Genomic DNA, 15,977 nt, shown 5'->3' with positions numbered 1-15,977 from the left:
GCTTACTTGAAAAATTATGTGCCTGGGCCTGAAGTTTGGGGTTGGAAACCTTTGTTTGACAAGCACATAAGGATGAGTGGGTGGTGAAGCTGAGCCTAAGGGAACCCAATAACCACTGAAGGTTCCTGTTTTGGGAAGACCCAATAAAGGCTGGACCAGGACCCCACACACCTGAAGGGCCTCCAGTTTCTCCTGCTGCTGGCGAATTTTCTCTGTCAGTTGCTTCTGTTTCTCTTCTTGTGTCTTCAGGTCCTTTCTAAATGTCCCCAGGGGAACCTTCTGCTTTTGCTCAGAAGCCTCACACCTGCAAAGAGAAGGTACTAGGGAGGCCATGGCAAAACAGGGCTGTAAGTTAGGCAGAGGCCTTCCATCTCCGTCAACCCCTACTGTCTCCTGCAAAACAACCATCTCAGAGTTACCAAACACGTAGAATTATTATTCACTAAGGATACCCATCTATTCTTATTTTTTGCAGCAAGTCAGAAATGTAACGATACAGGCACTGCCCTTAAGAAGCATAGAGAGTCGTATGCTCATTTTTTATATTACGTATAATTCATGAAAAAAGTAAGGAGAAAATTGGGGAAGGGGAAAAAAACATAGTTCTCTTGTTAGAAAAAGTACTCACCGGTCCTGCTCAGGATCAGGATTCATGGAGCAGACCCAGGTATCAGGGTAATCTTTTTCCACAGAACTCAGCTGGAAGGGGAGGGTCCTCCACTTCAGACACAAATCTGAGACATAAAAAACACCCCAATAACTGTCAGCCATAGCCACCAACAATATTTGCAATCAAGGCTCTTCACAGTGAAAGACGCCCCATACTTTCTACACAAAGACTTTCACTTGACTCCAACTCTTCTTGTCCTTACAGAATAGCAATTCTCAGTAAAAACAGCGATTCCATCAAGGGGATGGAAGCCTTGTATCGCTGGGCTCTCAACAACCTCTGGTAGGATACAAGGTCGGTCACACACTCATACTACAAAAATGCGGTACCAACCAATGAGGCCCGGCTCAGTTACAACTTGAGAGGCCTTGAGGTTAGATGACTTCCTGCCTCATTCTGTGATAAAAATGAATCAGGAGGAGAGTTCAGACCACCTCTACTCACCGCACTGAATGGTAGTTGGGATTTCCATGGCTCTCCGGCGTTTGTAACGCAGTTCACTAGAAGGGGGCTGGTTCCAGTTGGCAGACAAGTAGCCAAACTCATCCCAGAACTTGATGATTCCCCGCTGAGCTAAAAGGCAAACATCCATAAATCACAACAGGGGCCAGCCTCTCCCTCTTTCTGAATTCACTCTCCCAAACAACTGGAGGATCTTAAGCCTAGAGGTGAAAAGAAAAGAAAGAAACCCAGCCATTCAAGCCCCATTACCAATGGCGATGTCCTTCCAGTACTGCGCCAGATGCTCCCCCATAGCCCGCAGCAAGTGCCGGTACTCCTTAGCATCAGCAAAGTCCTGCTTGTTGTGCGTAGGCTCCAGCACCAGGTAGGGCACATCAACGACCCCAACAACCCCACCACAGGCCCTGCCGGGAGATAGAGAACACACCTCTGTCACCCCACTGGCCAAAACCCTCCCACCTCTGTCTTGGACTGAAAACTTTCCTGGGGCAGTACTCACATGCCCCCTTCCAGCTGTGGGCCCACTTTCTCATACATCTTGATCAGGCGGCTACAGTTGTAGATGAACATGCCATCCAGTTCTCGATGTTCAATGTTGACCCCAAAAATGAAATTCAGCTCCTTGGGTTCCTTAAGTGCTCTGACAAGAAAGACAAAAGACAATTTAAACAGATCTCCTCATTGGCACACAAATATTATTGCGTTTAAGATGTGGTATGGGTTAAGCAAAGTCTTTCAACTCCATTTGATGTATAACCTCTGTTAGACTTGGTATGTGTTTGTGCTACATCCTTAACTTCCCTAATTAAAGTATGAGACTTTGGCTGTTGATAACAAAACAGGATGGATTTAAGCATAACTGCATTACTGTGAAGTGGTAACAAATCTTTGCACAGGTAGTTGTGGAATTAACACAAGGTTATCTTCTTATCTTCCCCCAACCCCCACTAACATGACAGTAAATAAAAAGGCAAAAATTCACAAAACTATTAAGCTCATACCACATAATTAATGTAAACAAACTCTTGGAATCTGGAAAGGCAATGGACAAGCAGTAGACTGACTTAGAAAGAAGAAATGTGAAACTTAATCCTGGGACAAGGAGGCCAATAAGAAGCAAGCCAAGTAATTCAAGCCCAGAGCCTGGAGAAGCAAGACATGGATTAATGTAATAATTTAAGGAAAAATGCTCATTCTAGCTAAAAACGGTAGCTACAAAACTCAATATAATATTATTCCAAATCTGTAAGCAGGCTGGGGGTACGGGAAGAAAATGAATATATACATATATGTGCATAGAAAATAAAAGAAAAAATAAGAGGCAATAACACTATGTGATAGAATTAGAGGGGAGTTAAATTTTTATTTCTTTGGGGTTTTTTTGTTTTTTTTTTTTGGGGGGGGTGATGCATGGTCCAGGAATCGAACCCAGGTCTCCCACATGAAAGGCGGGCATTCTAACCACTAAACTAAATTTTTATTTCTTAATGATGTGTGTTTTTCAAGTTTTATACAATAAGCACTTTATACCTCCTTCAAAAAAAAGAAAAAGGGGAAGACGGCGGCTTAGTAAGGTGCACGCGTCTTAGTTCCTCCTCCAGAACAACTACTAAATAACTAGAAACAGTACAGAACAGCTCCCGGAGCCACGACAGAAACCAGACACACAGTGTACCCCAGTCTGGAATGGCTGGACCGGCTATGAGACTCTGCTGCGGTGAGGTCCCCGAGCAGTGCGCGCTTCCCCGGGCCACGGCGGCTGGCAGCCAGCCCCCCTCCCTCCCTCCTTCCCGGTCCGGCTGAGAGACTCGGATCAGCAGTTCTCCAAGCTGCGGCGGCCGGCGACCGGAGCCCCTCCCACACATGCGGCTTCCCGGGCCGGCTGGGGCCTCGGATTGGCAGTTCCCCAAGCCGCGGCAGCCAGCGACTGGAGCCCTTCCCACACACGCGGCTTCCCGGGCAGGCTGGGAGTCTTGGATCATGGGTTCCCCGAGCCGCGGCGGTCAGCGACCGGAGCCCCTCCCACACACGCGGCTTCCCGGGCTGCCTGGGAGCCTCAGATCAGCGGTTTCCCAAGCTGCGGCAGCCAGCGCCACTCCCCCATGCGTGGCTTCCCGGGCCGACTGGGAGCCTTGGATCGGCGGTTCCCCAGGCCGTGGCAGCCGGCGCCCCTCCCCCACGCACGGCTTTCCAGGCCGGCTGGGAGCATCGGATCAGTGGTTCCCCAGGCTGCGGCGGCCAGCGGCCGGAGCCCCTCCCACACACGCAGCTTTCCGGGCCGGCTGGGAGCCTCGGATCGGCGGTTCCCCAGGCCACGGCAGCCGGTGACCGGAGCCCCTCCCACACACGCGGCTTCCCGGAGGGAAAGGAAAGAGTCTCCAACAGTAGTAGAGACTGAGTCCAACCTAACACCAATAGTGGCATTAATGAACAACTTCTGACTACAAAAATAGACCCTCAGCTCAAGCAAAACTGATCAAGGCGGAAGTCGCCTATTGCGCTAACTGAAAAAGAGGAAAGGGGGCGAAACAGAGCCTTCTGCAGCTGTTTCTGCAGAGGATTGGTTAACTCTGGGCTCAGCGCTGGGATTACACAGGTTGCGACTGCCCCGAACGCAGAGGCGGGCTGCTTTCAGGGCTCTCTACCACCTGAACCTTCCCCGTGGGAGGGGGAAACACAACTCAGGTGGAATCCCTCTCTCAAGGAATTCAGATGCCGGGACTTCACAATTTGAAACCATTAAAACCAACCTACAACCTTTCCTCTGCCTCCACCACACACCCAGCAGCGAGAGTCTTCCAAAGTTAAAGGAGCCACAACATCTTTTGCTGGTGGGACCCACAGACAGACAAGCACCACATACAGGGCAGGATAAGAAAAACAGAGCCCAGAGACTTCACAGGAAAGTCTTTCAACCTGCTGGGTCCCACACTCAGGGAAATCTGATTAAATGCCCAGACGCCAGCAAAAAATAACAAATCACACCAGGAAAATTGAAGATATGGCCCAGTCAAAGGAACAAACCAATAGCTCAAATGAGATACAGCAGCTGAGACAACTAATTCTGAATATACGAACAGAAATGGAAAACCTCTTCAAAAACCAAATCAATACATTGAGGGAGGACATGAAAAAGGCATGGGATCAACAAAAAGAAGAAATGGAAAGTCTGAAAAAACAAATCACAACTTATGGGAATGAAAGATACAGTAGAAGAGATGAAAAAAAACAATGGAAACCTACAATGGTAGATTTAAAGAGACAGAGGCTAGAATTAGTGAACTGGAGGATGGAACATCTGAAATCCAAAAAGAAACAGAAACTATAGGGAAAAGAATGGAAAAATTTGAGCAGGGGCTCAGGGAATTGAATGATAATATGAAGTGCACAAATATATGTGTTGTGGGTGTCCCAGAAGGAGAAGAGAAGGGAAAAGGAGGAGAAAAACTAATGGAAGAAATTATCACTAAAAATTTCCCAACTCTTATGAAAGACCTAAAATTACAGATCCAAGAAGTACAGTGCACCCCAAAGAGAATAGATCCAAATAGTCATTCTCCAAAACAATTACTAGTTAGAATGTCAGAGGTCAAAGAGAAAGAGAGGATCTTGAAAGCAGCAAGAGAAAAACAATCCATCACTTACAAGGGAAACCCAATAAGACTATGTGTAGATTTCTCAGCAGAAACCATGGAAGCAAGAAGACAGTGGGATGATATATTTAAATTACTAAAAGAGAAAAACTGCCAACCAAGACTTCTTTTTTTTTTTTTTTATTAACGGAAAGAAAAAAAAAAAAGAAATTAACACAACATTTAGAAATCATACCGTTCTACATATGCACTCAGTAATTCTTAAACAACCAAGGCTTCTATATCAAGCAAAATTGTCCTTCAAAAATGAGGGAGAAATTAAAACATTCTCAGACAAAAAGTCACTGAGAAAATTTGTGATTAAGAGACCAGCTCTGCAAGAAATACTAAAGGGAGCACTAGCGTCAGATACGAAAAGACAGAAGAAAGGTATGGAGAAGAGTGTAGAAAGAAGGAAAATCAGATATGATATATATAATACAAAAGGCAAAATGGTAGAGGAAAGTATTACCCAAACAGTAATAACACTAAATGTTAATGGACTGAATTCCCCAATCAAAAGACAGAGACTAGCAGAATGGATTAAAAAACAGGATCCCTCTATATGCTGTCTACAGGAAACATATCTTAGACCCAAAGATAAATATAGGTTGAAAGTGAAAGGTTGGGAAAAGATATTTCATGCAAATAACAACCAGAAAAGAGCAGGAGTAGCTATACTAAAATCCAACAAATTAGACTTCAAATGTAAAACAGTTAAAAGAGACAAAGAAGGACACTATCTACTAATAAAAGGAACAATTAAACAAGAAGCCATAACAATCATAAATATTTACACACCGAATCAGAATGCCCCAAAATACGTGAGGAATACACTGCAATTACTGAAAAGGGAAATAGACACATCTACCATAATAGTTGGAGACTTCAATTCCCCACTCTCATCAATGGACAGAACATCTAGACAGAGGATCAATAAAGAAACAGAGAATTTGAATATTACAATAAATGAGCTAGACTTAACAGACATTTATAGGACATTACATCCCACAACAGCAGGATACACCTTTTTCTCAAGTGCTCATGGATCATTCTCAAAGATAGACCATATGCTGGGTCACAAAGCAAGTCTCAAAAAATTTAAAAAGACTGAAATCATACACAACAACTTCTCGGATCATAAAGGAATGAAGTTAGAAATCAATAATAGGTGGAGTGCCAGAAAATTCACAAATACGTGGAGGCTCAACAACACACTCTTAAACAACCAGTGGGTCAAGGAAGAAATTACAAGAGAAATTAGTAAATATCTCGAGGCAAATGAAAATGAAAACACAATATATCAAAACTTATGGGACGCAGCAAAGGCAGTGCTAAGAGGGAAATTTATTGCCCTAAATGCCTATATCAGAAAAGAAGAAAAGGCAAAAATGCAGGAATTAACTGTCCACTTGGAAGAACTGGAGACAGAACAGCAAACTAATCCCAAAGCAAGCAAAAGGAAAGAAATAACAAAGATTAGAGCAGAAATTAATGAAATTGAAAACATGAAAACAATAGAGAAAATCAATAAGACCAGAAGTTGGTTCTATGAGAAAATCAACAAGATTGATGGGCCCTTAGCAAGATTGACAAAAAGAAGAAGAGAGAGGACACAAATAAATAAGATCAGAAATAGAAGAGGAGACATAACCACTGACCTCACAGAAATAAAGGAGGTAATAACAGGATACTATGAACAACTTTATGCTAATAAATACAACAATGTAGATGAAATGGACAAGTTCCTAGAAAGGCATGAACAACCAACTTTGTCTCAAGAAGAAATAGATGATCTCAACAAACCGATCACAAGTAAAGAAATTGAATCAGTCATTCAAAAGCTTCCCAAAAAGAAAAGTCCAGGACCAGACGGCTTCACATGTGAATTCTACCAAACATTCCAGAAAGAATTAGTACCAACTCCCCTCAAACTCTTCAAAAAAATTGAAATGGAGGGAAAGCTACCTAATTCATTCTATGAAGTCAACATCACCCTCATACCAAAACCAGGCAAAGATATTACAAAAAAAGAAAACTACAGACCAATCTCTCTAATGAATACAGATGCAAAAATCCTCAACAAAATTCTAGCAAATCGAATCCAACAACACATTAAAAGAATTATACATCATGACCAAGTAGGATTCATCCCAGGTATGCAAGGATGGTTCAACATAAGAAAATCAATTAATGTAATACACCATATCAACAAATCAAAGCAGAAAAATCACATGATCATCTCAATTGATGCAGAGAAGGCATTTGACAAGATTCAACATCCTTTCCTGTTGAAAACACTTCAAAGGATAGGAATACAAGGGAACTTCCTTAAAATGATAGAGGGAATATATGAAAAACCCACAGCTAATATCCTCAATGGGGAAAAATTGAAAACTCTCCCCCTAAGATCAGGAACAAGACAAGGATGTCCATTATCACCACTATTATTCAACATCGTGTTGGAGGTTCTAGCCAGAGCAATTAGACAAGAAAAAGAAATACAAGGCATCAAAATTGGAAAGGAAGAAGTAAAACTATCACTGTTTGCAGACGATATGATACTATATGTCGAAAACCCGGAAAAATCCACAACAAAACTACTAGAGTTAATAAATGAGTACAGCAAAGTAGCAGGTTACAAGATCAACATTCAAAAATCTGTAGTGTTTCTATACACTAGTAATGAACAAGCTGAGGGGGAAATCAAGAAACAAATTTCATTTACAATTGCAACTAAAAGAATAAAATACTTAGGAATAAATTTAACTAAAGAGACAAAAGATCTATACAAAGAAAACTACAAAAAACTGTTAAAAGAAATCACAGAAGACCTAAATAGATGGAAGGGCATACTGTGTTCATGGATTGGAAGACTAAATATAGTTAAGATGTCAGTTCTACCTAAATTGATTTACAGATTCAATGCAATACCAATCAAAATCCCAACAACTTATTTTTCAGAAATAGAAAAACCAATAAGCAAATTTATCTGGAAGGGCAGGGTGCCCCGAATTGCTAAAAACATCTTGAGGAAAAAAAACGAAGCTGGAGGTCTCACGCTGCCGGACATTAAGGCATATTATGAAGCCACAGTGGTCAAAACAGCATGGTAATGGCATAAACATAGATATATCGACCAATGGAATCGAATAGAGTGCTCAGATGTAGACCCTCTCATCTATGGACATTTGATCTTTGATAAGGCAGTCAAGACAACTCACCTGGGACAGAACAGTCTCTTCAATAAATGGTGCCTGGAGAACTGGATATCCATATGCAAAAGAATGAAAGAGGACCCGTATCTCACACCCTATACAAAAGTTAACTCAAAATGCATTAAAGATCTAAACATTAGGTCTAAGACCATAAAACAGAGGAAAATGTAGGGAGATATCTTATGAATCTTACAATTGGAGGCGGTTTTATGGACCTTAAACCTAAAGCAAGAGCACTGAAGAAAGAAATAAATAAATGGGAGCTCCTCAAAATTAAACACTTTTGTACATCAAAGAACTTCATCAAGAAAGTAGAAAGATAGCCTACACAATGGGAGACAATGTTTGGAAACGACATATCAGGTAAAGGTCTAGTATCCAGAATTTATAAAGAGATTGTTCAACTCAACAACAAAAAGACAGCCAACCCAATTACAAAATGGGAAAACGACTTGAAGAGACACCTCTCAGAAGAGGAAATACAAATGGCCAAAAGGCACATGAAGAGATGCTCAATGTCCCTGGCCATTAGAGAAATGCAAATCAAAACCACAATGAGATATCATCTCACACCCACCAGAATGGCCATTATCAACAAAACAGAAAATGACAAGTGCTGGAGAGGATGTGGAGAAAGGCACATTTATCCACTGTTGGTGGGAATGTCAAATGGTGCAACCACTGTGGAAGGCAGTTTGGCGGTTCCTCAAAAAGCTGAATATAGAATTGCCATACGACCCAGCAATACCATTGCTAGGTATCTACTCAAAGGACTTAAGGGCAAAGACACAAACGGACATTTGCACACCAATGTTTATAGCAGCATTATTTACAAATTGCAAAGAGATGGAAACAGCCAAAATGTCCATCAACAGATGAGTGGCTAAACAAACTGTGGTATATACATAGGATGGAATATTATGCAGCTTTAAGATAGAATAAACTGATGAAGCATGTAATAACATGGATGGACCTAGAGAACATTATGCTGAGTGAGACTAGCCAAAAACTAAAGGACAAATGCTGTATGGTCCCACTGATATGAACCGACATTAGAGAATAAACTTGGAATATGTCATTGGTAACAGAGACCATCAGGAGTTAGAAATAGGGTAAGATAATGGGTAATTGGAGCTGAAGGGATACAGACTGTGCAACAGGACTGAATACAAAAACTCAAAAATGGACAGCACAATACTTCCTAATTGTAATGTAATTATGTTAAAACACTAAATGAAGCTGCATCTGAGCTACAGTTTTTGTTAGTTTGTTTGTTTGTTTTTGTTTTTTATATATTTTTTATATTTTTTATTTTTATTTTTTCTCTATATTATCATTTTATTTCTTTTTCTGTTGTCTTGCTATTTCTTTTTCTAAATCGATGAAAATGTACTAAGAAATGAAAAAAAACGTACTTGGAAATTCATTACTTTTTTGCATATATGTTATTTTTCATAATAAAAAACATTAGATAAAAAAAAAGAAAAAAGAAAAAAGTAAAGAAAGTAAAGATAAGGCAGTTTCCAATAAGGAGGTTTGGTGTTTAACTCCAAACCTCAATGCTCTAGGGAAGAGTGCTGTACTCTAGCAAAGAACTGAGCACACAGGGTAAAAAGGGTCTCTGCAGTGGGTGCTAGACAGGTGCTAGAGATCACTAATGGCTTTCTCAGAGCAGTCTTCATGAGCAAATGCCAACCTGGGAGGGGATAAGATTGGATTCCCTCAAGCTCAGTAATTGTCTACATTTATGTAAGATAAAAGCTACACAAATTTCAAAGACTGGCACTCACCGCTGCTTGGCGTCCTTGATCCGCTTTTTGACATCAGCTTCTCTGCGCAGAGTAATGGCTGTGTTCTGGACCTGTCGCAACATCACCTGGAAACGTGCATTGGTACCAAGTGAGGGGAGCAGTCCTCTAGGACACAGTAAATAACTAACATCCACATCTAAAACTTCTCACTTTAACTCACATGAATGCAAAAACCACACCTGGAGATTTATTTCTTTCTACCGAAATTGGCCCTCAAAGACTGTTTCCCTTGATCAGGCTTGCTGACATGAAAAAGCAAACATTCTTAACTGAAAGAACAGACATGTGATAACAATGTAGGGAAGCATGAATCACGCAGGTAAGAGTCAAGTCTACCTATGACCCCAGGTATTGTGTGAGATCTGGTGCCCGTAGCATGGAATTTCTCTATAAACTGGGGATAAAAAGTATCTACCTCACCTGACTGCTGAAATGATCAAATCTTTGGCCATGATTCTGGCACAGAGTGTGTTCAATAAATATGACTATGCAAACATCACAGCATCAAAACATTACATTTCTTAGCTTTTAGAGTGACGAGTTCATGACTGACCCAGGCTGTATCAGGCTCCCTCTAGGCTGCTAATGCCAAATTTTCTGGCAGACTCAGAATAGCCCACATGGGCCTAGGGGACCTTACCCTAGAGTCACGTGTGAGGTCTCCACCTAGGCGTAGTTCTAATGTTCGAGCTTTGCTTTCTGCCTCACGAGCCTTCTCTTCAGCTGAAATTCAGAGAAAAACATGGTGAGGAATTTAAAGCCTCAAAACTCTTCATCATCCCTCCTGATTCCAAACTGCAGTCCTGGGGCAGCTCCTGCCCTGCTATGCACTGTCCAGGAACAGGATAGTCTTTTTAAGGGAAAAAGCTGATAAAGTAATGGTTAAGAAAATAATCTCCTGCTTGGACTACAAAGTCCTTTCAAAACAGAAAATGAGGACACAATGAAAATGGCAACGACTTATACTTGAGACCCTACTTTTCAAACGTTGATAGGATTTAACAGGTCAAAAAAAACCCAAAGCAGCCAGACTCAAGGCCTCCATATGAGCTGGAAACTAAAGAAGACCTCAAACAATCACAGCCAAGAAGTCTTGATCAGCATGGCAGGCCTTGAGATTTTTGCCCTGAAGTCAGGAAAAACAATTTCCCAAATATTTAAGCCAGAGGATATTGTGAGATTCTTCACTGTCAAGCAAGCCCTTAAAGAGCTAATAATATTTTAGGAAAAACTCTATAAATGGCTGAGAAGAAAGAATATGGGGAGAAAAAGAAATGAGAGGACTGACATGAAGGGGTTGAGGGAGGGGGTGGGCAAAGAACAGAGGAAAAAATGGAGAGCAGTCATGAAGAACAGCCTTGTCCCTGGATGATGGAGACTTTTCCTAGATCCTTGCTTTGGCCACAGCAGTGTCCCAAGAAGATCCCTCCATTCCCTCCTCCTACACAGAGGGTGGCATTACCAATCCGAGCTACATGCTCTGCTTTCTTCACCTCCTGCTCTGCACGGGTCTTGAAACGGCTTGACGTGTACTTGTACATCCTGAAGAGCAGAAAAAAACATCTTAGAGGGCCCAAGTAGCAGTGGGAAAGGGTAGCCAAACCAAAAACTAAAGAAAGCACTCTATCTTCCTGGGTCTTCCCAAACCAGCTGTCCTGCCCCTTGTGATGAAAATACAAACTAGCAAAAACTAGACTTATTCTATCTGTCTCTTGCCTCCTGCTCTTTATCTTTGGTCAGCCACCTCACTATTCACCAAGTGTGTCGTTAAACCCACAGAAGGAACAATCTCGATAACAAGACTGACCCTTTGCTTTCCTGGGTAGTATCTAAAGGCCCCTCAGCCTTCAAGCTGAGAGGCCCAGGTAGTTTAGTGTATCAAGCAGGGCACCTACCATGCCACAGAAAGCACTCACAGCTAACAAGCTAAGCCAACCAACCTCCAGAAGCCATTGGCAACCTCTGCAGTAAATCATAGGTAGCACAAAGGCCCAACCAAAAGCAGGCAGCATTGTTAGACCCTCTCACCCTGCGTATCCCCAACAATGCCCCAGAAAAGTGCTCCCAGGCCCTGTCCTCATATGCAGACAGAAGAACAAGGCGCAGAGGCCTTACCTGGGCTTGTACAGGCAGCAGGAGAGCCTCTTGGTCTGCACCTTGTGCCCGTGGATGAAGATCCTCATCCGGGGATCGATATATAACACAGCAGCATAGGCACGGAATGAGCGCCGCTCTGGCTTCCTGGAGGCAAGAGGACAGGAGTGTTGAATGCCACCACTCACCCACGATAATGTCCTCTCTGCAGACCTCCACTTGGCCTCCTTGCATCTCAGCCTCTCTTGCTGCCTCATGGGAGCTCCCTCAGCATGGGCACCACATTCTGCCCATCCTGCCCCTACACAGGTGCCCCACAGACACAGGTGGTTACCACTGAGGCTGGGTTCCTGGCCTGCCATTACCCACTACAGAACACTAAGCTATTCTGAAAGGCCACAGCAGTTTATTTGGTCAGATCAAGGAATTGGACCAGGTGATTATCAATCTTCTCTTTTGGCTTAGCTGAGGATCTGTTATCCTTCTCATTATCCCTTCGTCCTTGTGGCAAAAAGACATGGAGTTCTCAGCTCCATCAACGTCAATGATGCCACCAGGAGCAATCCAGGGAATGAGGTCTTCTCTTTCCCTAAAGTCACCTCCTGAACTTTTTCCCCTTAAGAGAATGAACACCAGTTCCAAGCCTCACTCCCTTCCCAGCCATACTCACGTGCCCTCTGGGGAGGTCTCCGCCATCTGGATATCTCTTGGATTTGAGACTATGTCTAGCTCTGGCTCTCCATTATCCATGAGTTTGAGATTGAAGATGATCACCAATGTTCCTGGGGAACAGGAATCCTCTTTTCATTCTGCCAGGCTCCCACAGCCCATCCCCACTTCACTCATGGCTCTGGAACTCCCAGATCCTAGGGGTGGCAGGCTCAAGGCCTACTTACCACTGTCCCCAGGAATCCTTCTGAACTGAGTCATCACTTCCTCCTCATTGCGGAAAGGGGAGTACTTATAAATGAGTTCTGTCTCAATAGCAAACTTTTCCACATTGTCAGTGACAGGTTCCCGGGTCTGAGCATTCCAAGTGGGCAATGGGACAATTACCTTTGGAGTAAGCATAGGCAGACACTTTGAGAGAGGACCAGAAGAACCTTCTCCTATCTACCTTGTCCCTACCCCCCTCCAGTGGCTCCACACAGCCCAGAGGTGAGTCTCAAGCACTTCACTCTGGCAGCAGAGGCTCCGTGGCTTTATTTAGCCCTCCTCACAAGCCTCAGCTTTTGCCCCTTCCCAAGCCTTAGTACACATCACTTATTCCTCTCTGGATGTTCTGGTTTATTCCCTGGAGTTCTGCACAGGCTGTTCCCTCCATTTGAGACATACCCAGCCATTTTCTTAAATTGGCATAAATCCTATATCACCACTGAGGAAAACACATTTGCAACTATCTAGTGAATCTAAAAATACACATACCTACAACTCACGTGCTGCTGCTAGGTATATATCCTAAGAAAAACTTTCACACATAAGCACCAGTTAATATGTAAAAGAAAATGCTCACTGCAACACTATTTCTAATAGCCAAATATGGAACCAACCCAAAATTCAACTCAGAATGGATAAATTAAACTTTACTATCTATATAAACATAATACTAAACAGTGATGAAAATGAAGAAACAGCATCAGCATCAACAGCGATGAACCTTACAAACATGTCACATGAAAGCAGCAAGATTCAAAAAATAAGGTTCAGTATAAGCCTATTTATATGAAATTCATAAACAGGCAAAACTGAACTACGTATTATTTAAAGACACACACAGGTGTAAACTATAAAGGAAAACAAGGAATGGTCATCACAAATTTAGGGGGTGGCTTCTTCAGGGATGGGGTAAGGAACATGATTGTAAGGGACACATAGGGACTTCTAATATCAATTAATGATGAAATATTTCTTTTAACCTGGTTGATGGCTTCACAGGTGTTCAATTTATAATTATTCTCTCAACTGTACATATATTTTAATACACTCTTCTCTTCCAAACATATGATAGGTTTTTCAATTTAAGTAACATTTTTAAAAATACTACTCTTTCTTTGAAGACCCTGCCTCAAAAGCCACCTCCCCAGGGGCCCTAACATGCTCCTCCCCACTGCAAGTGGAACACCCTGCAAAGATGATCTAAAGGGATACCCCCACAACCCTCACCCCACAAAGCAAACCAATGGAGGTGCCTCTGAGGTTCAAACCAGATGGTCACGAGAAGGATAAAGGGAACCTGCATTTTAATGAGTTACAGGGTAAAAAACTGTTAAGCTTCTTTGACATTTTACTGGTTTCTTATAAGCTTCACCCTGATGGTATGCAACCTCAGCACTCGTTTGGACACATTCCTCCTCAGCTGAAAATGATTTAACTTTGAAAGCTTGGCTGAGTTTGTACTAGAGTACAATCCAAAACAGTGACCTTCTAGCACCAAGTAAGGAGAAAATTTCAACTTAGCTTTTTCATCAGGGAAATCAAGTTCCATTTATGTTCTGTGAACTTATAGCTCACTCTACACTTTTCATTTTTCCCAACAGTCCCAGGTGACAAGATCCATTAATTCATAGTACTCTCACATGCCATCTGCATACCCATCCCTCCAATCAAAACATTCTTACTTTTTGTCTTTCCTCCTACCATTCTAGCAAATCCTCTGACTCATTTGTCATCTCCTCCTTTTCCTGGCCTGGTAAGCATGCCTGAGATCCGAGGTCCTCATCTTACTTTATACTCTTCTAGGTGAGCTCATTCACTACCAAGAATCCCTGACCTCAGAGCTCCAAACCCAGACTTGGTTTTACATTTCCAGAACAAAACTTACACTCTTCCCCTCCATATCTGCCCCTCTCCCATTCTCCAGACCCCCACGATCCCAAGTGCAACTCTATGAACTATGAGTCAGGAATGACCCCTTCTTCCCTTTATGCCTCCCAATAATCACCCTATCTGTGGGTCTGCATTCTAAAGGTATATGGACTTCATTTTTCTACCTCCCTGCCATGAGCCCAGGCCAAGCTACACCTACACACAGTCAGGGTCTTTTGACTGGTTCATCCAGAATCCCACCCCCAAACTTTCTAACCCAATCACCACACAAAAACCAAAAAGATCTTCTACAAGAAAATCTAATCCTGATTCAGGACACCCTTGCTTAAGGTACCTTTAAGGACTACTCTTTTTAAAGTCCCAAACACACAACAAGGCCCTTTGATCAGGCCAGAAATGGACGCTTCATGCTCTTAAGACATCCCCCTTTCAACAGGTCACCCGTGTGCCAAATCCTCCCACTCCCCTCTCCAGCCCCAAGTGCCCTGGAACATCCTCTTCCTACTACCCTCGGTCCTCAACATTCGTGAGGATCCCAGCCTGGGCTGCTTCTCCCAACACGCTGCTCTTTCCAACAACAGCACTTACCTCACTCCAAACATTTGCTGAATGACTAAGATACTGTAGCAAAAAAGCAAACAAATCCATTCATTTGCTAAGTAAAGATGACAGATACCCAGCATGAACTAGTTTGCTATGATTTAGGTTCTGATTTCTTTCTGTAGCGCCTCAGAGCCCCCTCTCTCAAGCCCAGGCCTCTACTTCACAGGGGTAAGAAGGAGGAAGAGTCTACTGCGAGGCTGGGCAGACCATAGGTTTTCCCTGATCCCTTCACAAGACCAGCTGTGCAAGCATCTGAGCCCCCTAGGCCACAAGGAGGATCCACTGAAGATATATTTACCTTATATGGTGAAATAATTACCAAAATCTTTTGCAATCAGAATATTCTGGATCCTTTACACCTTCCTTACAGCAAAGCAATAATCGGCTTCCCAAAGTGAGCCTGAATGTCAGCTGCCATTTAACAATGTGCTTACACTTACATTTTTCATATGCTCACCTGTTTCATGACTGTCTGGGTCCTGCAGGGGTCTGATGTAGGTTGTTAGAGCAAAGCATTTCCTCAAAAGGAAAAAGTGCTCATAGCACATTCCACAGAATCACTATCTTATGGGAAAGACACTGCTGTTCTTATTATTACTGCCAGTTACGGTCTCCACCCATAGTCAGGAAGCCCCAAATATTCTCTCTGGTAAAACAACAC

General features: G+C 42.7%; 1 protein-coding gene across 6 annotated transcripts in view; it reads right to left on the bottom strand.

Moving 5' to 3' along the window:
* The window catches only part of MORC2 (MORC family CW-type zinc finger 2), a 63,630-nt gene that overhangs the window by 20,860 nt on the left and 26,793 nt on the right, over nt 1-15,977 (bottom strand). For all 6 annotated transcript variants that reach the window (XM_077160538.1, XM_077160535.1, XM_077160539.1 and 3 more), the window contains 11 exons: nt 12,784-12,943; nt 12,558-12,669; nt 11,909-12,034; nt 11,256-11,335; nt 10,434-10,516; nt 9,773-9,858; nt 1,632-1,772; nt 1,382-1,536; nt 1,115-1,243; nt 629-734; nt 172-304 (listed from right to left, as the gene is read on the bottom strand). In XM_077160538.1, coding sequence (XP_077016653.1) covers nt 172-304; nt 629-734; nt 1,115-1,243; nt 1,382-1,536; nt 1,632-1,772; nt 9,773-9,858; nt 10,434-10,516; nt 11,256-11,335; nt 11,909-12,034; nt 12,558-12,669; nt 12,784-12,943 — 1,311 coding nt within the window. The remainder of the gene's footprint in view (nt 1-171; nt 305-628; nt 735-1,114; nt 1,244-1,381; nt 1,537-1,631; nt 1,773-9,772; nt 9,859-10,433; nt 10,517-11,255; nt 11,336-11,908; nt 12,035-12,557; nt 12,670-12,783; nt 12,944-15,977) is intronic.

This window comes from Tamandua tetradactyla, chromosome 5 (genome assembly GCF_023851605.1).
Source record: "Tamandua tetradactyla isolate mTamTet1 chromosome 5, mTamTet1.pri, whole genome shotgun sequence".
NCBI lineage: Eukaryota > Metazoa > Chordata > Mammalia > Pilosa > Myrmecophagidae > Tamandua > Tamandua tetradactyla.
Note: the sequence above shows the minus strand (reverse complement) of the source record. Positions and strands in the feature narration are given on the sequence as shown.